The 22184-nt window shown below is 34.2% G+C and overlaps 1 protein-coding gene across 9 annotated transcripts in view; it reads left to right on the top strand.

Annotated features, from left to right (window-relative positions):
* The window catches only part of Kair1d (Kainate-type ionotropic glutamate receptor subunit 1D), a 384639-nt gene that overhangs the window by 301203 nt on the left and 61252 nt on the right, over window positions 1-22184 (top strand). For all 9 annotated transcript variants that reach the window (XM_083038994.1, XM_083038995.1, XM_083039000.1 and 6 more), the window contains one exon: window positions 14926-15083. In XM_083038994.1, the coding sequence (XP_082895120.1) occupies window positions 14926-15083 (158 nt within the window). The remainder of the gene's footprint in view (window positions 1-14925; window positions 15084-22184) is intronic.

The raw sequence follows: 22184 nt of genomic DNA, 5'->3' as shown, positions 1-22184 counted from the left end.
TCCTCAGTCTCGCGTTTCCATTGTGAATCTAGTAGGGAAGTAGCTTACGCGTCGTCAGTTATTTCATGGTGCTGAAACGGGGTTGGTTTTTCCTTACCCGAGCTCTTTTCCTCTCGGCAAAGTCCTGCCATTTCCAACGGCAAAAATGCAAAATTCGCTAGGAGAGCAACGACGTTCTGATTAGAGTACTCGAGGACGGAGGAAAAGGAAAATCGAAAAAAGGACAGCAAAGGTGTGGGAAACGTTGGCGTCGATTCCGTCAAACGAGCGACAGTCTCATTCAGTCAACCTCGACGACTGAAATATTTTACTTTCTGGTACCATCTTATGCGCGGTTCAAAAGAACCGAAGGCGATTGCAGGGAACTGATGGGAAAAATGGAGCAAAAGGGAGCGCAGTCGTGTCGCAGTGAGTCTCTTTGATTCGCATCGAGCGTACGAGCTGTGGGGATAACTTTTATACCCTTTTCGCACTGGCTATACGCAGAATAACAAATTACTAACGCAAACGGCATATTATTCTAGATAATGGCAAAGTGAAAAGAATAACTGTGCAATCTGCGAGAAATATCAACTGAAATGAAATGTTGAATGCATCAAAGTACTTTCAAACGTTTGCAAACCATAATTTGTCTGTTATTAAACTCGAAAATTTTACAAAATATAATTTAAATATAACAACTATATTACAACAAACGTTTCCGTTTTAATCAAACAAAAATCAAAATTTTATTTTATATTTTTTAATTGACATTGCATGAATTATTTTGGTGTAAGAATCAGAAAAAATGGTACTAATTATTTTATTTCAAATTTAGCTGTACAGATTGAACGAGTAATGGATAGTAGCTAAACGAATTTTACATAATGTTGCTTTATCTCAATTATTTTCACGATAAAAATGACACATTGTGCGCGCAATCTATAAAATATTGAAATATTACTTTTTCTATTCTTTCTTTTTCTCATTTTGTACTTTACATATAAACGTTCTGATTTATAAAAAAAAAGTAATATCGATAGAACAACAATGCTTCAATATACAAATAAAAAGCGACAAATTCGTGACTGCTCTATCACGTTTGAAATGTTTCTAATCGTGACGCTTTAATTAACGTATTCAATCGCGAAGACGAATCTATCCAATTTCGCTTTGTGCTTTAGAATAGCTCGTATTGTCCATGTTGAAATCGAATTGTCAGGTATTTCGATTCGCATTCCTGCACGAACGTGAACTGCTTCTTCTGTTCTGTGTTCTGTGAATCTCGCGAAATAAAATAACTCTTTGTAAGCCATCAAAGAAATGCTTTACAAAACTTGTCGAATTCTCGTTCTCTCTTAATATTTTTTTTAATAACGAATTAAATGTAAAAAGAAAAAGAAAAAGAAATAAGTATTTTCTTTATTATCTTATATAATCTTTACAAATAAATGGAATTATCTAAATTATATATCTATATTAGCATTTTCGACTTCAAAATCATCAATGTTTTATTTTTATATGAGTATATAGATATGTATATAACATTATATACACATATGTAAAGCATCATTGATCATTATAATCATTGTGCATATCTTCCGATTATTACGGGATGCATCAATTAGCGACTGCTTGCTGCTTATCCTGACTTACATAATTGTTAAAATGTCACTAATGATGATATGGATATATATAATGATTGTTACAAAAACATTTCCTATGTAATCATATTATGTGTATTATATTTAGCGCATATTTTAATCAGAGAATTATATACAATTAAAATTATTCTGCACATTAAAAACAAATTTGAAGCTTAAAAGTTCCCTCTTTCAAACTTTAATTAAATTATAAAATAATATTGGTCGGGCATAAGGTATCCAATATTACGATGATATAGGCGATATGTTGGTATTAATGAACCACGAGGGGCGCAATTGCCGTTACCCCGGCAATGATTTAACGATCTTGCTCGTGGTTGATAATAAACCGACTTCTATGTTCTGATGATCGTCAGACCAATAGTCGCGATATATATGGATTGGTTGAATCAACCTTTATATTACTGTAGCAGCTCAATTTGTACCGTTTCCTAATCGAGCCTTTTATTCATTATGTTTTATCTCGTGCCACATTTCATGCCAATTTATAATACTGATATTATCAGCAAAGCTAGTCTTGAAGAGTTTTAAGGAAATATTTAATATTTATATTTTTCTAATTGCATTTCTCTCCAGTTATTACACGAATTGTGTCTAAAAAAGTTTTATAATTTAATGATAGAAATTACGTTATTCTTAATGAGATTAACTGTCTGATGGAAATTAAATTTATTATTATTTTTTTCTAATTTTTAATACTTAACTGAAATGTATAAATTTACAGTTAGGTAATTTTTTTCAAAAATTAGATTTATTTTGAATAATTTACAATAAATTGAAATTTTAAAAAATTAGATTATTCTTTTGATCATATTTCTTTTATACATATATGTTCGTACCTTTTTGCTACGTCTTTTCCTAGATAATTTAAACAAAGTAGACGATAATATCACATTTTATTACATTCAGAAACGACCGCAATTTCATTCGCTATTCAAGTCGTACTTGATCTCCATCTAAACAGATTATCGGCGATAAGTACGTACTCGATTCTGCTCGTGCGGCATTCACGGCTGACTATAGAGTATTCTCAGCATATGTTGCTATCGTTATCCTGTCGCTTTTCTCTTGCTTGGCTTTTAAGCGCCATCGAGGAGCGAAGAATTTTACAGAGCCATATCGGGTTTATTTTTCCGGAAGCGGTTACTAATCAACGCCATTCAGCGAAACTACGCACCCCGAAGGCACGTACAGCCGGCGCGATTGAAAGCCGATTGCATCCTTTTCCCCTTCCTCGGCATCTCGTCGATTAACTATTTACGTCCGTTTTCTCCTTCGCAAGGTTTTCTTCGCGCTCGTTTGGCCGACCGCATCTTCTGCTTCCACCGTCTTTTCTCTTCCACTCTGCTAGGGTAGAGAGGGTGTCAGAAGTAAATGGATTGCATTCCCGCGTATTCTCTCGTTTCTGACGATTGATGAGCGCTTCCCTCGTCGGGGTTGATCGGGATAACGATCAAGTTCGCGAGCTCCGAGCTAATCAGTTCAATCGTGTAGACGAGTTGCCCTTAACTTTTCTCAAATCTCAAATTCTTTCGATTCGTTCGACATTCGATTCGCGATACCGTAAAAAGCTTTCTAGAAAGATTATCTTTTCTAAATTTACATCGTCGATAATCTCATTTTAAGCTGTTATTGATAGACCGTATAATATTTTTGCACTTTTATACTAAATTTGACTTTGTTCTATTATTAGTGTTATTTTCTTTTTTTTATTTATTCATTAATGTCAATCAATTAAAACTAATCTAGATCCGAAATATTTTCTCCAAAATTAGAGAGAATTACGAAACCTAAACATATGAAAAATTTATCCAAGTTACTTAAGTAGATTGTCTGTATCATAATAATAAGATGACGAGATCAATCTTCCGCGAAACTCATTCGCTGTATATTGGCATTATTTCTAAAGAGAAAGAGAGAAAGGAAGGGAGAGAAAACGGAACGATGCGCTTTATTGAAACGACCAGAAAGGACCGTCAAGAAATGTAGACGCAATATCGTACAAGGAAAGTGCGGACGTAGAATATGGTTGAATAAAGCGATCGTATTACGTTGGAAGTGAATAATTTCGTAACGTCTAACATGTCAGACATAATCTCATGTTTGAGAGAGAGAGAAAAAGAGAAAACGAACGTAATCGAGAAAGAGTGACAGAGAGGGAGAGAAAGAAAAGGGATAGTGCAACAACCCCTTTTGTATTGAACGTTCGTTGGGGGATTATTCGTGTTCGCGGTAACCTAAGCCGCTTGTTGCTGCGAGTTTCATCGCTCGTAATCGACATCTCACCTTCTCGCGGTTCTCAGCCATTTTAATGTCAACGGTGACAGTGTCAGAGTAGCTGGGATGGTGCACTTGAAAGCTCCGTGGACTCGAGAATGCATTATTTACGAATGCATTAAGCGAAATTCTATTAGAAGCGGAATTAAGAGTGCCGCTTTTCCTTCGATTTTCGCGCTCTCTCTCTCTCTCTCTCTCTCTCTCTCTTTCTCTTTCTTCTAATGCATTTCGAAAACTTCACTATCGAGTCAAGACGCGGAGAAATGAATCGTCGCGGAGAATGCAAAGTGCATTCATCGCGACTGACGTTCGAGAGAATCGAATGAGAGGACACTTTTCGAATAGTACTCTGTCTTAGATTAGAAGGAAATTCCTACTTTACACGTAACAACGTTATTGTTCCCTCTCAATTATTTATTCGAGTTTGATGAGTACTGTGTATAATCAGTATATTATTTATATCAACAATCTCCATTATATATTGAATTTAAACGAACAATCGAAAAATTAATTTTGTTATTTCTTATATATACATTCATACACCGTTAGAAATTTTACAAAACATTATTAATTAATTTGTGTCATCATATACTGCTGCTAGAAACTGCTGTTATAAGCGCTCTCTCTATACATATTTTAATGCAATGAAAATTATTACAGCAGAAGTAGGTTTATTTGTTGTTACTAAGCTGCGCACGCTATGAAATTTGAACCAATGAAATTTCAATCGAGCAAAAAGGCCGATATAGCGACTGCATTAGATTTTATGTGCGTACATTGTAGGCGAAATTTAATAGAAATTCATTTGAAGTATCACTGAGTGTAATTAACTAATACCAATAATGCAAATTCATGTTCTTATTAAGACGATTTTACTTCTATTACGCATATCTCTCTCTCTCTCTCTCTTTTTTTCTCTTCACTGATGCATTATGAACGATTAATCAACTCGCAATTTCCCGACATAATGTAACGCATTCAAATATTAGCATCGGCATCGACTGCAATTTGGTTTTACATACAAATCCAATGTAACGGTATGGTAATAATGCGGTACATGATTTCACAAATTGCATTAAAGTCAGGAGCACCTGTGTCAACTATGATGCGAGTTTAACACGTTTAATGTCATACGGATTTTTTGTTTTGAAAACGAATTATAGATAATGCAGCCAACATTATGGTAAATATATTTGTTATCTTATTTCGTTTGATTTCCATTGACGGTTTCTGTATGCATATTATATAGAGATATACATAGAGACATAGATTATTATAGAAGTGAAATATGAAAAAATGCTATCGGAAAACATACATATAGTTAGCAGGAAATTTAGTCGGAGGTAAAAAATTTCAATCTCTTGAGACAATTCCACATCGAATTCAAATGCAATTACAAGATGATAATCGACTACCACTAATCTTACTAACTTATTATTTCCGGAAAGCCGATAAAACTCGAATTCTCGGTACACGACGCAAGAGACGATAAGGGTAGAGATACAGGCAATAGATGTGAGATGCTAAGCAGAACTTCAATTTCCCCTGGAACTTGGATTTAATCACGCTAATTGCTCTTTTCAATTTATTCATGACAATTATATTTTTCCATTTAATTTAATACTTAAAGTGCGATGAATTGACATATTGCTCTGAAACAATAGATTAAAATAACGATATTTTATAAATAGAATGTTAAATTATGTTCAATTATGTACTAATTATGCTAAAAAATTTATTCTTGTTATGTGTGTTCATACAATAGAAAATTTAATAATTATTAATTTACAGAAAATACGTATAATGCACAGTTCTTTAATATATTCAAAAGCTTTAACTTAATTTAAATTATTATTTCTAAATTACTCTTGCGCACGAAACAATATTTTATATAATTAATATTAAACGATATGTAATAAAAACATTATAAAGCAATTAGAATAAATTAAATAAGTTTTAGTATCAGAATTAAATGTTGATGAGATAAGTATTAATATAGAACGATACTAATAAGAAATTTTAGGAGAGGCTATACTTTGAAAGATAAATATAATCTCAAACGTGAAGAATTAAAGTTTAATCATCATGACATACAGAGAACGATGATCCAGCATCAATTATTGATTGTATACGATACATCACCGCAATATATTCCGGAGAAACGATGATTTCAAAATTTTTCTTTTCAATACTCATCATGCCAGATTGCATATGAATATTTTGCACAACATGATGGAAATTTGAGAGGCGTCGATTGATCACGCATTTATCATCTGGAGCATTCGAAAGTCATCGATGAGCGGTTTAGAGCGTAATAACGCAAAACCGAAATTGAAAGCGGTTTCTCACGCTCGAGATTAATGCCAATTGTATATTCTATATGTAAATTTCGCAATCAACACACATTTATAATATATTATGGTAATCGACTGTATCGAAATTTGATTGATGGTCATAACAGCATGATTTAATACATAAACTATTCGTCCATTATTCATAATTTCGATTAAATATCATGACATCGCAATACAATGTGTTGAATATATTCCCCAGCTTTTACATGCCTTTCTGAATCTTCAGATTCTATATGTCGATTTTACATTGATTTTACATTGATTTTACATTGATTTCAATGAATATATTGAATGTCATCTTTCTTCACAATCTGGATGGAAAATCTTTCTCTAAATTTAATTACATATTTAATTAAAATTTTATTAACTTACATTCAATTTATATATATATATATAAATAATAAGATTAATAATAAGATTATTTGGAAACTTTGTGAAAAAATATCTAGTCGCTTATTATTCATTATCAATGAATGTAAGTATCTTGATATTTTTATCGAAGAGAAAAATCAAATGACAGCTTTGCCAATTCGTAGATAAAAAAGACTTCGTAGAATCTGAGATGTTTTTCAATAGAAAAATAACAATTTATTTACATAAGTGAGAAATCATTCTTTTGTAAAATCATGTGACACAAACACACACATTTTAGTTTACCTATTCTTGCAATTTAAGATGCGGTATTCTTGCGGATGCATTAAGCGCTTTACAATGCCTGAATATAATTTCGCGTCGAAACGAATTTCTTGAGATTTATTCTGAAATGAGAGCGAGCGGAACTCTCTCGTGGAAAGCAACTTGACAAGAGAGAAAGGAGCAAAAGGGAGACACGATCTAGCTCGTAAGAAAAATCATACGAGCTCGGAGCACAGACGTACATTCCTCTTTTTGGGATCTTGTTACAAGGAGTACGTCAGCAAGCGGTTCGTTAGCCGCGCTACTACGAGTAACTGCTATTTTACGTAGATCTTACACGCGTAAGAACTCAATGAGAGAGCAAGGCTCTTTGTGACCGCAAAAACTCAATGCGAAAGCATAGCACGTTTAAAAACTTTTGATTGAACGCGCGTATAAAAAGTCGTGTTTAAGCCGAATGAAGAAACCTACGTACGACTTGAAATTAAAATTTTAATGCATGAAATAGTAAGAATTATAGATTGCACTGTGTTTAAAATTTTTTCTATGTCTCTAGGTTTCCACATATATCTTTACCGTTGATATAAAAAGTCGCAAATACATTTTGCGACAACTAAAGTATAATTCTGTATAAGAATCGTTTTAATCAAGTACGTAATTTACGTAGATTTTACGCGCGCAAGAACTCAATGAGAGAGCAAGGATCTTTATGCGCGCAAAAATTTAATGCGAAAGCGAAGTACGTTTAAAAACTTTTGATTGAACATGCGTATAAAAAAAACTGTGTTTAAGTCGTGAATAAGTCTATGACTTGAAATTTTAAAACTCAAAATGTGAATGCATTAAATAATAAGAATTATAATATTACACTATATTTTTTCAATGTGTGTTTTCCATTATTACATTTATTATTTGATATAAAAAGTAGCAAATACATTTTGTGAAAACATATTTCTGAGACATATTTTTGTACAAGAATTTTTTAATAAGGTACGTAACGTTAATCATCAAAAGATGTTTATTTTACAAGAACATTCTATAAAATTGAATTTTTTTTTAATGCGATTAATTTCATAAATGTAACTTTATATAACTGTATACAAGTTTGTCATAAAAGTCGCGCGACACATCTTGAACTTGTACTTAATCTGTGTAAATCCGAGTAAGTTGACACTTTTCGGTTCTCGGTATAAAATATCTGAAAAATACAACGAAGAGAAGCTATTTCGTGCTCTCAACGCTGCTCTCAGAAAAGAATGCATCCGCGAATTCACAGCCGACGCGCATCAGCATTGTTCATTATACTAAGCAGTATTATAATGAACGCATAGCGTCGACTATGGATGCGTATCCACGCGCGACGAGATAAAAGCGTATACATACATACATCCACGTGCATCCACCTTATGTGCATCCGCGCATATGAAGGATACGCCTGATACACAGTCGTTCCTTTTAACGAGATGAGTTTTTTTGATCAATTTCTAATTGAACTCAGCACAAGACCATGTAAAATCTCTTTTTTAATTCTCGATGTCAAATAGCACGATAATTGAATTCAGTTCAAAGCTATTTCTAATTAATAAGGGTTGGCCTATTTTCCATTTATATTCTCAAAATTTACTTTATCCAATTTTCATTACTAAAAAATTTTCGTTTATCCTACCTTTAATTTTTTAAATTAAAAATATCCGTAATAGTTAGTGCTGCTGAAACACATATTTCATTACAATTTCGTTCAAAAAATCCATCAATAAAAAAAATGTAAATGTATGAACTATCCTATATAGCAGCATTTTTTATGGACGTTTTTATTAATTTGTAAATTTTTTCAAAGCAAATACATTCGATAGGAGTTTAATAAATATTCTTGTTTGCTTGTATTTCTTAGTTACTAATATATTTTAATTAATGTGTGTAGAAATTATATCAAATTGAAACGCATTTGACATCAATTGAATAATAATGCTTATTGAATTCTATCGAAGAAATTAATTCGCAAAAATCCTTAGCTATGATTTATATTAAAAAAGAAAAATTTTTTTTTACAAAGAAGATTTCTTTCAAATAATAGACAAAAGATGCAGAAGGACTTGCGCGAAAGAGGAGAAATGGATCAACCCGTGTTATAGTCACCGTCGTGTGAAGCGTAACGTACTCGACCGCAAACGTGCTTGAAATGGCAACGTAACGGGCGTGATAAATCTCACGTCACGCGCGAACTCCGATACTATGATAAGAGCCACCGTGGCGAGGCGTACGGCGACTTAAATATTTCACCGCTGAAATATTTCCGCCCAATTTGCATCGGGGTCGCGAGGGTCCGCGCGCTTTTACACGCCCGTATCATGTTCCGTGAATACGTAATTTTGACGACCTTTCTTTCAGAATATCTCATCTTGATCGCTTCCTGAAACCCTTGCGATGGCATATGTTAACGATCGAAATCTTTGGAATGAAAAATAATCTTAGCTTCGATAAATTGACACAATTGATTGTGCAACAACCGGAAATTTTAATCGTGAGCGAGAGAAGAGCATTTTCATGAAAATTATCATTTTCGTTACTTGAATTTCATAAATGAATTTGCAGCTGTGCCTACAGATACAGATTATCTATGTTAAATTATGTTAAATCTGGTAATATAAATTAATGTCTAATTTATAAGCATAGGAAATACATAGTAAATTGATATAAATTTATACTAAATTATATTATAGTAAATGAACGAAGATTAAAATAATGATAATCAGATACACACAATATGTATATATTTATATTAATGAGTTAATTTAATAATTTATATAAATTAATATCTAATTTAGAAGCATAGGAAATAGTAAATTGATAAATATTTATACCAAATTATAGAGCAAATGAACGAATATTAAAATAATGATAATCAGATGTGTATGGATACAATTTATATATTATGGCTCTTTTAATATATGAACACATTATTAACTTAATTTATCACAATTATGAACCTTATGTTTTTAATTGTTTTACAAATAAATGCATTAATAAGAGTATTTTAACAACAAAAAATGTTTTTTATTTACTTATTAATATATATTTAATTATTATACGTTTTAATTTTTTTATTAGATTTTTAGCTATTCTATTACAAATTCTGCATAAAAATAAATTCTACTCACGTTGAAAAAAAAAAACGGTAATCTTATCCGCAATTGAGAAATGTTATCATAATTTAATTAATCTGTAATAAATTATTTTGCATTTTTAATTATGCGATAATAGTACAACGATAGGAATAATATTATAATTTTCTAAAGAATATATACAAATATGCAATAGGAATAGATCAAAAGAGAGAAGCGAACACAATTTCTAAACGGATCACAAGAAGATTAATTATCAAAATCATCAAACAAGATAATTCTATATTTTTTTTTTTTTTTTTCTTATTGTTTTCTTCTGTAAAATGTTATATTATTCTTTGGTAAAATATTATATATATTTTTATAAATTATAAATTATAATATTAACAGCAAAACACAATTAATACTAATAATTAATAATAATTTATAATTTATTATGATATAAACATTAATTTAAACGAATGCATCTTTCATTAACAGCTTCGGAAATATATATTCGGAAAATCCAAGCATTTCCGAACGAGAAAACCAGATTCGATCGCACAGTCGTTGATTATCGGGGGCTGGCAAAATTATCGCCACACAAGCCTCGCCACGAAACACTCAGATATTTTACAAGCATCGCGAGCTGCAATTTATGTGCACTACACTGAGTGTAATTTAAACATCGATCCAGTCGTGATATATTACATGCGCAAAACACACGACGGAGGTGAACAAGAGAGTCTGGCTGGTGGTTGCGCTATTTGTAGGGTACCGGTTGACCGGCACGTGCGAATATGCGACGGACACGCTACGCATAGTTGTCGTGATCAGATTCGCGAATTCTCGTGATTATGGAAGATGCACGGGTGTACAGCGATGATCAATACTGTCCGAACACGACGATCCGATTTATTCCCTTTCCGGAACATTTCGGGCGAAAAACGGGAGAAGGCTACCGAAATTGGACTGTCGTGTAAATTACATCGGTCTTGTTGAACGGACGATAATTTCGCACTACAGGTGAAAAACATTTCAAGCGCACTGCTGTTTTGTCCAACTAATGGCAAACCTCGGAATACATCACAAAACTGGGGTGTCAATTTATGTAAAATCTTAGAAACTGTTTTCTATATAAAGCCGCTATTTTATTTTTTAGCAGCTCAAGTACATTTTCAATTTCCATAAATCTATTTAAGCTTATAGACTAGCTCTTTAAAATTTACTAAAATAGTTGCACATTTTATTATTGTTGCATTTTTTTTCATAAAGTTTATCAATTTAATTTTAATATAAAATTTTTATTAAATTTTAATCAATTTTAATGAATTCGTAAATTATGTAAGAGGAAAGAAAAACAGGGGACGTATGGTTGTCCAAACACACGAACTTGCTTGTGGCGGTTAGGAATAGCGATGTGGACAAGACATTAACATTTCAGGAGGCCAACCACAGGCTACATTTGTCATTCTACATCGCATTACAGCACCGAGTTTGAACAAACGTTGTTTCGAGGTTTGATACACTGTCGACCTAATTTAATTGTGCTTGGATATTACAAAATTTTTGGTTATTACGAATTTTAAAATAGAAATAATCTCGCTAAAGTATATTTCAAAATATTAAAATTAAAATTAGTATATTCTGGAATTACACACACATGTCTAAATTTTTTATTTTACCAAAACTGCCAATAGAATACATAATTCATCGAAATATTTATTCCGTCATATTTTCTTGGCAAAAAAAACTATTATAAAGTACTCTACCGAATCGTTAAACGCTTAAAAGCGTAATTTACGAAATTCAGCAAATTTCCTCTTTGACAAAAATTCACAGTATATAATCACTGTATTATTAATGAATGCAACCTGGCTATTCGCCAACAGTCGCTGTCTACGCTTTCTATGACAACCGAGCCTGTTAGCATCGCAAATGGACAAGTAACGGGGTCGATAACCACACCGTCGGCTGTTTTAGCATGTAAAAAAAATGAACAAAAATGGCACATACGAATCATTGAAATCTGCATAGTATATATTTTTCTTTTTTTTTTTAATAAACTTGCATTGCATAAAATAACGAGCAACAGTGAAGCGATTCGCGACACTATAAAGTTACTACTTGTAAAATCGGAGCCTTGCACGAGCCTAGCACCTATAATAAATTTCATGGATGAGTTGATTTTGGAAGCGGAGTAGGATAAGTTTTGAATATCTTGCTTTCTAAAGTAGGTACATCGTAGTAATTTCCATTCGCATCCCACTTAAACGTGCTCCGAAGTTGGACACAGCACTTTCAGAGTAATCCACTCTTATTAATGTTGTACATTTAGAACTTTCGATCTTAGCAATGCTAGTACGAGATATAAATACGATAAGAGATACGAGCAAAAATAAAACACGAGCTAGCAAGAATAATCTATTATTCCTAAAATTGAACAAACTATAAATTTTTTTTTATTGTTATTCTTTAAATAGTATTCTTATAAATTTTACTACGATTTTACTACGAAGAAAAAAATAAAAAATATATTAAAATAGAAATAAAGATATGATATCGTGAGCCAAATCTCACAAATATAAAATTTTATTTTGTTATATATTATTTTAATACATTCAAATGAAGAAGATAAATTTCAAACTACTAGAATCCTCGTGTCTTATATATTTTTATCCTTAATATATATATAAGAAAATTTAGCATTTTGTTATGCTGCATGTAACAAGGCAATCGAGTGCGCAGAAGAAAATTATTTCGCAAGCTTCATCTAGCGAAGCTTGCGAAATAATTTACCCGTGGTCGAGGTAGAAATTAAGAGTTAATCTAAGGATGTGGAGAACGTAAAGCACGTAAGGCATCCACGCGTTATAGTTCTAATGGCTGGGATTATCCCAGATGAATATTATGCAGCTAGTAGATCCTCGGTTTCTTCGCTAAAAGCGCAGTAAAGTGAAATCTCGAGACACGGTGGGTAATATAAAATTTTGAAGTTTGCGCGCAGAAGGACGTAAAAAGAGATAAAAAGATAAAGAGTGAAAGAGGATGGCGCGCAAAACCACGGCGGAGGTTCCCGGTTGGAAAATATACATTCGTCCTTTCATAGCGCGAATTCGGATTATCGGAAAAAGCGTGGCTGCGAAGTGTGCGTTACCAGCAAAGTGAATTCCTGTGAAAGCATCTCGGCTCGCCTTCGATTCGGCCATTGGAGAGCATCGCGACTGTGTAATAGTTGTTTTCCCAGTTAAAAGCCTGGGCTATAGACGAGCTCTACTACGCGGCAAAATAAGTTGCAGTCTCTTACAAACTACTTTTGCAGAAGGCACTTTGTTGCATCGTGATATAATGTGTAGCAGGAAAGAGTATACAGTAGAAATGGGTCTTTTAAAATACAATTGATGTTATATTCTTTGTTGCATTATGTACATAGTAAAATAAATAATATAAATTAAATTATATAATAAAATACATACAATACATTATATATATTGTATGTGTGTGGAGCACTAGCGGATCCTGACGTCGATAATGGGGGAGGGTTTTGCAAAATTATTTTATTTAATATTTTTGGTTTCATGATTAGCTTTTATTCCAGGATCAACGACGTCGATAGCTCTTTAATGTTTGTTTTTCTTTATTTATATTTTTTAAACAAATTCAGCAAAACTGTTTCTTTTAATTTGCAGGGGGGGTAACCCCCCCCCCCCCCCCCGAACCCGCCAGTGGTGTGGAGTGTATGTAAAATACATAATTTTTTCTTCATATATACAAAATTAAAATTTATGCTCTTAAAGCCTCTTAAATAAAGTTTTCTTGTTTTACCGACTTTCGTTAGTAATGGTAATTATTAAAGAGTCGATACTAACCAATGGGATCATAAATTTACGTGATACTTTAAGGAAAGTTGTTCGAGCCGATAGTAAGTCCTTGATATGAAAATGGTCTTAAATATGCCATTACGACTAACAACGCGGAGACCTTTCAGAATACAGGATGTCCAACAATCAACTTATTCCGATATAAACAAGTCTCTCATAACAGAGAAAACAACGAAAAATGAAATAAAAATGACACACAAAAAAAACAAAAAAACATTGACCACGGATAACTAGTGTTCCATGATTTTCTATGTTTGCCTATGGAACCTGCGTTTCGACTCTGCCCCGATTTATAACTAACGCCGATGACATTTCATCGGCAACGTATTGTAATTCAAAACTCTAACGGAATTTGGAACGCGCGAAACATGTACATCCGGTGCGCGAATTCTTCTTGCCAATGGGCCGTTGTATTTCATCCCAATATGCAATTTGTTACTAGTTGTAGATCTGCAAGCGCAAACACAATTTTCACGGTTGTGTCGAATCTACATATATTTCTTTTTTTTTATATAAACGTACATGCATCGTGTTATTTTGCATGAATGTGTCTAATAAATATCAATAGCTGTCACATTAAAACTTGTTCACAGTGTTAATTAATATTGTAACGTAAAGAGTAAAACGTTAATCTTCTTAGACATAAATATTATATAATATTTAATTTTCAACTTTCTCGATAAAATTTTGTTTCATATTCTAAGCTTTTATTCGCGTGCTACAGCAACGCAGATTTAACAATATAATACATATATTTTGTCTTTCTCTTTCTTTCTTTTTTTCCGACACATTAATTTTATATATATAATATGTAAAATAAATATTAAATATTATATTATTGCTCTTTAACGAGAAAGATTATACATCGTATTTATTGCCTTTCCGTATTATCGCGATTGATGTAGATAGCTCGAGAGTCAAATTACAGCGAGAGTAAAATACAGCGAGAGGTGTAAAAGCAGCCGTTGACAGTCGGGTTAACAGGTTAACAGTGTAATAATAACACAGCTTGTGATTGATTACCGTGTTCCAGGCGTATGTCGATCTGGTGAAGGCCTGGGGCTGGAAGAGTTTCACTATTATCTACGAGAACAACGAGGGGCTCGTGCGATTGCAGGAACTTCTGAAAGCGCATGGACCCAGCGAATTTCCTATTACAGTCAGACAGCTGAGCGAGGGATCGGAGTATCGGTGAGTTTGGCTCTTTCAGTCTGTGCTCTTATTCTCTTTTGCGCCAGTTTCCTTCACAACGTAGTCAGTGCTCGTGGCATTTAAAGCCATCGCGATATTTTACCGCCTGTCGTATATTTCTCATTCATTATACGATGACTCCTACAAATTTACATTCTACTTTGTATAATTTATGTGACGCTTTCAAAAGAATTAAATTATCAATCAATTTATCAATTTCTCTCTGTCTCTCTCTCCCTTTTGTGAATTATTTTCACATTTCTGAGTTTATATACTGAGAATTTGGTAACAAGAATATTGCAAATGAAAACGCTGCGTTATATAAACTAGCTGTTATCTCGCTACTAGAATTTACTTTCTGGATTAGATTAGGATGGTTTAGATTAGAGTGCTCACTTTCCAAGTCCGCAAAAAAATCTACTGCTCCATCACAAAAGCTTCATTCAAATTTAAAAGAATTGTAAATTACGTTTCTCAAAAAATAGACTAATTATATATAGATGTACAAATTAGACTATATTTTATTTAAAAAGATTTTAAGAAGAGATTTTACATAGCGAGAAGATACGTCGAAAAACTCATAAATCTTTTGGAATTTTTCTTCTCTTTATAAAGAGGACAACTAAGTTTCAAACAGAAATCAGAACACGAGCGTTTTCACAAAAGCTTAGCTATCCTGTGCTTGAATCGATTATTTGAAATTTAATTTACGATCTATCTCATTGACAGTAGTGATCGATACTTTCTCGTTAACTTGCAACAATGCACAGATCGCTGCTGCGTTTGACACTTCGAAACGATCTGATGAGACCGGCTTCCCTGTCCATGATCGATATTATCGTGGTATTAACGGTAAGCCCAGACATCAGTCATATCATACGCGGCGAACCGCACAACTACATACCGACAATGGCCCATTAAGATTGAAATGTCGTTGTCGACGTGTAATGCTTATTGGAACGATGATCTTCTTAGGCAGAATCGCAATGTCGACGTGATAGTATCGATCGTGTGGCTGATGGAAAACTATGTCAACTGTGAGGCAGCCAATGGGCGAATCTTCCCTGTCCCGTTTTGCCCTATAATGCGTTTATCCTCTTATCCTTTCGGCGATAACGATGCCGGAACTGCTTCAAGGAACAGTTCGCAATTACGACTAAGCTTGTGATTAAAAATTAGAAATTCTGTTAATATGCAATCGAAATAAAGTAAGGAACAAATTTTCTTATCCATTTATTCCTCAGGCTTAATTAGTAAATACTAGTAATCTACAGATTTACAAAATTAAGAAAGTATTATAAAATACTCGATATTTTTTTAGAGATGAGAATTTTTACAGAATTCGTAGATTAAAGAAAGCGCACGAAATTTGAGATAGTTTCTACATTCGTATTCCCTACGAAATATTTTAAGAGTACGGTAATAAAAGCTGGACGAATATTTAAATATATCGTTCTTTTTTTTAAGAGCCAATATTTTATATAAATCATTTGTTTAAAGCATTGTTTCCATTTAAAAGCTTGACCTCTGAAAGGGTTGCAGAAATATATATCTATATTTTTTTCCTCTGCATCATGCCATATTATACGTTCTGCGGAAAAAGTTTCTCCGAAGTTGCATTATTCATAGAGACCATCCACGACGTTGACTTATTGCTATCGCCCTACGGCTAGAGAAGGGTAAAACGATAGGGATTTGAATAAATTCGGTTAGATTTGCCCCTGGACGTGCGACGTATCCTGTCTTAAAATTCATCGCTCGCGCTACATTCTCCTTGTTCCAGCAAAGCGACCAATTTACAAAACTTCCGCACGGTTCGTATCACATAAGGTATAATGCAATGTATCGAGAGAACAGTGCACGCCTTTTTCTCTGGATGAAATAAGACCGTTTCGGAGAGATAAAGAGATTTTTGTGTAAATTTCTTCAAGAATTCGTCTTGAATTTTTCCGTTATTAGCCTTCAAGCAATCGCGATCAAAAAATTAATATATAAAAAAAATAATATTGTATTCCGATGCATAATTTTATACATAATACACGCGTGCAAATAAAACTGTACTTTCGCTCTCGACAGTACAGTTTCGTAAATAATAAGTATCAAGAGTGACGTTCACTCTAAAAAAAAAAAGAAGTGTCATCGCGGATGACTTGTTTTAATAATTTACATGTCACTTCGACCGCCATACTGTTGGCGGCTCTTGGCAGGCTCGCGATCGTGATCGCTCTTCTCAAGATGTTGAAAGATTAACTTCGATGCGCCGACTTCGTACAGTTATTCCCCGACGTGAACGAAGGAAATGAACGACGTTCGCGGAGCGTAGTGCACTCGCGACGCGGAAATGAAGTCGTATCTTATCTCGGTCCTGCAACCCTCCTCTCCCAACACAACTCACCGAGATTCCCAAAGTGAATAATTCTCCGACCATTCATTTTAGCGTTCCGCTTTAGCGCGAACGCTCGCGGTATGGACAAAAGGAGGAATGGCGAATGAAACCCGCATGGAAACGCGAGGATGCGGTGAAATAAAATCGTTTCTCTCTTATTTTTCATCAAGACGAGCAGACGCGAAGAAAAGAGGAAACGGTTCGTGTCCGAAAAATTCGTCGCACGCGCGCGAGCAAATATCGCAAAATGGATGAAAATTGCTCCGCGAGGATCTATACGGCTACAGAAGGGGAGTTCGAGAGAAGGTAGCGATGCAGAAGCATCATAAGATAGAGCTCGAACTATAATTCTTAGTAAAGCCTCCCAGTATGAATAGTCACACAGTGAAAACCCGATACACATGAATACTGAATAGTTCTCAAAGCGGTGAGATAAGAACGCGCGATTGTATTCGTATGCGTAATAGTTCTCGTTGAACTCGCATGAGCGGGAGAGATTATCTTTAGAGCTATGACTTTCGAAGCGGGCGGACACCTGAAAGTGCTTAGCTTTCGCGTAGATAGATTCTCTTTGCGAGAGAAACGAGCGGAGGAGCGGATCGACAGGCTCGCGCTTTATATCAAGTGGAGAACATTTCGACGAACGAGAGAGAAAGGAGAGAATTGACACGGAAAATCGCGGAGAAGAGAGATACGCGAGAGTTTTACCGACGATATAGCTTCGCGGTTAAACCGCTTACCGGTGCGCAAACAGTTGCCGTTGCACTTAGCCACGTAGAACACAGGCTGACAGTGATATAAAACTTTATCTATCCGGCGAACGCGCGCCCGAACGCGAAATGACCGGCTCCGAAATCACTTTCGACACGTTCGAAATAATATTGAAGGTGTTGATTTTTGCGGATGACACTTCTCTACGCAACAAGTGCATCGTCGAGAAACGTGGAATGGGCCAAAAATTATTTTGACAAATCCACTCAAGAACGTACAATTGTCGAGATAAGTAGAAAATATAAAATGATCTACTTTTCGCATTCTTTAGCGACAACAAAAGCGAAATTATTATTATAATTGAGCAGAATTATACGATATTTAAATTTAAATATATTGATATAGAAAAATGTAAATGAAAAAAAAAGAATACTGCGTTTTACTATCATTGTACACATTTTATAAAGTTTACTTTACTTTCTGGATACCAGCATCCCCAATTACAATTTTGCACATTTTATATAACAGAAGTTCAAAAGTATCTCCCTAACTTACGAGTTATGATCGAATTATAGTTGCAAAACGCATCATATAGACGACTGATTTCCGATACTATTTACATAACGGATCATTTAAGAATTAATGCGCCGTGTGCACGTGTTTCCATAAACGAACCGACATCCGCGTTTACGCTCAGCTTAATCTTCCGCAGATTCGGGAGAAGGTACGTCGAGCGGTAACTCAAACGATCCCCGTCTATATCGAAATCCCAAAGTCGATTCTAAGATTCCGTACTGCGAGAGCGAATTGCGAAAGGCTGCCGCTAAGTCACTCGCTTAATAGAGAGAAACAGGAAGACGGGAGGAAGCAGCGCGTGCGCGAAAGAGAACTGGTATGGCATAAGTAATTGAAATGTTTCGAAGCCGGCCGTGTGGAAATGCTCGGTTTCGATGGAGTATATATATATATACACCCTGGCCCGTCCGCAGTTATACGATCGGCATGATAAGGAGCTTCCCTTTCGGGGAGAGACTTCAAACGCATCAGCCAATCCGGCCGCGGGCACCAACTTCGGGGGTAGTTTCCGTTTGTAACCGCACGGCTGGGCCGGCGGATCTTACGTCACGTTTCCCGCCGACTCGACTCGGCCGTCCGATTGATCAAAGAAACGTCGCCGACGAGAAAATGAGCGCGCGAAATACCATATTCTTCCCTTGTCCCCTCCGTGCCTTGTATATGTCTCGCCAATTAGGATCCACTCGCGAGAAGTTTTTCTTTGATCAATTATGCAATATTTCGCCGCGCTTTAGACCGGAACCGGAAATAAAATTTTTATTTACCCACGATATCATACCGCATGTGCACTTTAACTTTTTTAGACACGTGCATCTGTACAAAGTGCATAAAAAATCCGTCACGAAGACATTTTCGAGAAAACGAAAAAATATCCATCAATTTAAAAATTCAGATTATATGGAAATTATGTGCGAGTTTAAAGGATAGAATATATCGATATTGTATATAGTTCGAACTATCATAAAGATTCTAGGTCCATTGAGAATAGTGATGTATGTGGACAGATAAAATATTTATATACGTTTTCGTGCTTATGTATGTGCGGAGAGATCAAGAGACATACATAATATTAATTATACATCTACTGCACGATATACTCTAATTAAGAGAATTACTCTCCATGGATTTTCGCGAAGTAATGCTTTATACATGAATTGACGATGTTGTTCAGATTCCCAACGTGCGTAATACGTTATGTGCGTAATACATTAAGCATATATACTCTTCTATTGTGATTTTAATTGGAGAAACTCGAGTTTACGGTCTGTTATATGGCGCGCAAATATATGTTTGTTATAAATTTCATTGTATAGATACAGTGCAAAATATCGAATGTCTTTCATGTTTGCACGAGCAGAAAGCTAAAAGAACTCTGACTAGTAATTAAAGATTGATATTTGTAAATGTATCTGCTTTTATACGTAATTGGACAGATAACTTTAATTAAAAATTTATAAAATTTTCTTGTTACACGCAAGATATGTGGGAATCCTTTTTGTAAGTTGATCGTTTCAATCAAATGTATATACGAAGATTATTTTCCGTGTACATATGGATATACTTTGCACGAGATTTCATATAACAAAATATTAATTAATACAATGAATAATTATATTAGAAATTACAATTAGATTTTCGATATTTTACTGTTAAAATCATAGCAAATTGAGCAATATATAAATTTTATTTATTGTATACATATATAATTTTATACACACCCACATACACATATGTATATATGTGTGTGTATTGTTTTATGGTCGATCAGATCGCGAAAATGGAGATCGACTGTCACGGATATTCGCAGATCTCTGTCTTTCTCGGTTTCCATTTTGCAAAGTTGCATCCAACTTGATATTATCTTTCATGCGCGACATACATGCTGTGCAACTGACTGGATAGAAATAAGGGAAGAAACCCCGACGGGACGAAAGAGCACCAAACGTACCAAGTGGCGAGATAAAACGCGTCGCACAGTCTGAGCAGTTCATCGAATATATTGCCGTACCGCTACGTAGGAAATTGCGCAATAAACTTTCAATCTTGCAAAGAAAATACGCGAGAAAAATTGTTTCTTTAACGGAGAAGCGTCGTGCAGTTTACAATTAGCCACGTACAACAGAGAGCATTTGTACGTATCGTTTAATATCGGCTGATTCATAAATAAGTTTCGTGATACTCAATAAATTGAATTTTTATATTATTTATTTTAAAAATTATTAAAAATTATTTACAATACATTCTAATCTGTTGTATACTCTCCATATTAAGTACAACTTGTATCCATATTTAGACGGTAATTCCTGCCTCATAGAATCTTGAAAGTTTTGATGCAAAAAAGTTTTTTATAAATTCATCGACTTCAGCATCATTATGAAAATTTTTTCCATCTAATGAATTTTGAGGTGACCTAAACAGATGGAAATTTTATGGGCTAAGGTCCGGAGAATAAGGAGGATGAGGTATAACTGACCGCGAAAGCTCCAGAATTTTTTCCTGGAACCATATATTGTCGGGCGCAAAATGCAACTGTTTGTTATGAAGGCCTGCTTTAACAACATCCATCGATATACACAGTAAAATTAATTAATAATTAATTATTACATTGAAATTTAACAGATTCTTGAGTTTTAATTACGTTCTCGTTGCTAATTTTTTTTCGAAGAGAATAGAAATCGAGCTGTTATAATTTTAAGAATGAGTTAAATAATATCAAAAATAATTAAATAGTAAATTTTCGGGTCAAACAAACGCAGTTTTGTTTGACCAAGAATCGAAATAAAGAACGCAATTTTCCTACATTCTTGACTTTCTCTCTCTCTGAAATTGGTAATTCAATTTAAAATTATTTGACTTACTGTAAGAAAGTTCATCAAAGGGCATCAATAATGATTTTAATTCTTATTTTATTGGTTTTTAAATAAAGAATTTTAAAAAATTAACGATATATGGGATCATCTGAGAATAAGAAAAAAAATATTCTGATTAATTTTTGTCGAATCTCTTTGCCTTTAGACAATAATTACATACATGATAAATATGAATCCATATCTTTCAGCTCAGAATTCTTATGTGTTATGCTTACGCATCTCATTTTCGCGCCATGGCCCTAACATCCGTCAGCTCTTAAGTTTCTCTGCAGCCCGTTTACGTGCTTACAAGTTCCATGCAAATGCAGTTCGTGTAAACGCGTCAAGGTACGAGGCAGACGATAGAAACTTGTTAAGCGGCGAGTTTTATTGCGCTTCTTCGCATTCGGAACACGTCACACTGCGAGAGATAGCTCGGCTGCCAAAGTTTCGAAGTCGTCTGGGTATTGTAAATTTTCTCATTGTTTTGCGCCAGATCTTCGTAATCTCCGCAAGAAGGATTCATGAGCTCATCGTGTCTCAAAAAGTGCTTTGCGCTTACAAATTATTTACTCCCGT

This window comes from Prenolepis imparis, unplaced genomic scaffold, assembly GCF_030444845.1.
Source record: "Prenolepis imparis isolate NDT839.2.m4 unplaced genomic scaffold, iyPreImpa1.0 SCAF_5, whole genome shotgun sequence".
In the NCBI taxonomy this organism is placed as follows: Eukaryota; Metazoa; Arthropoda; class Insecta; order Hymenoptera; family Formicidae; genus Prenolepis; species Prenolepis imparis.
This window is presented reverse-complemented; position numbering and strand designations above follow the sequence as displayed.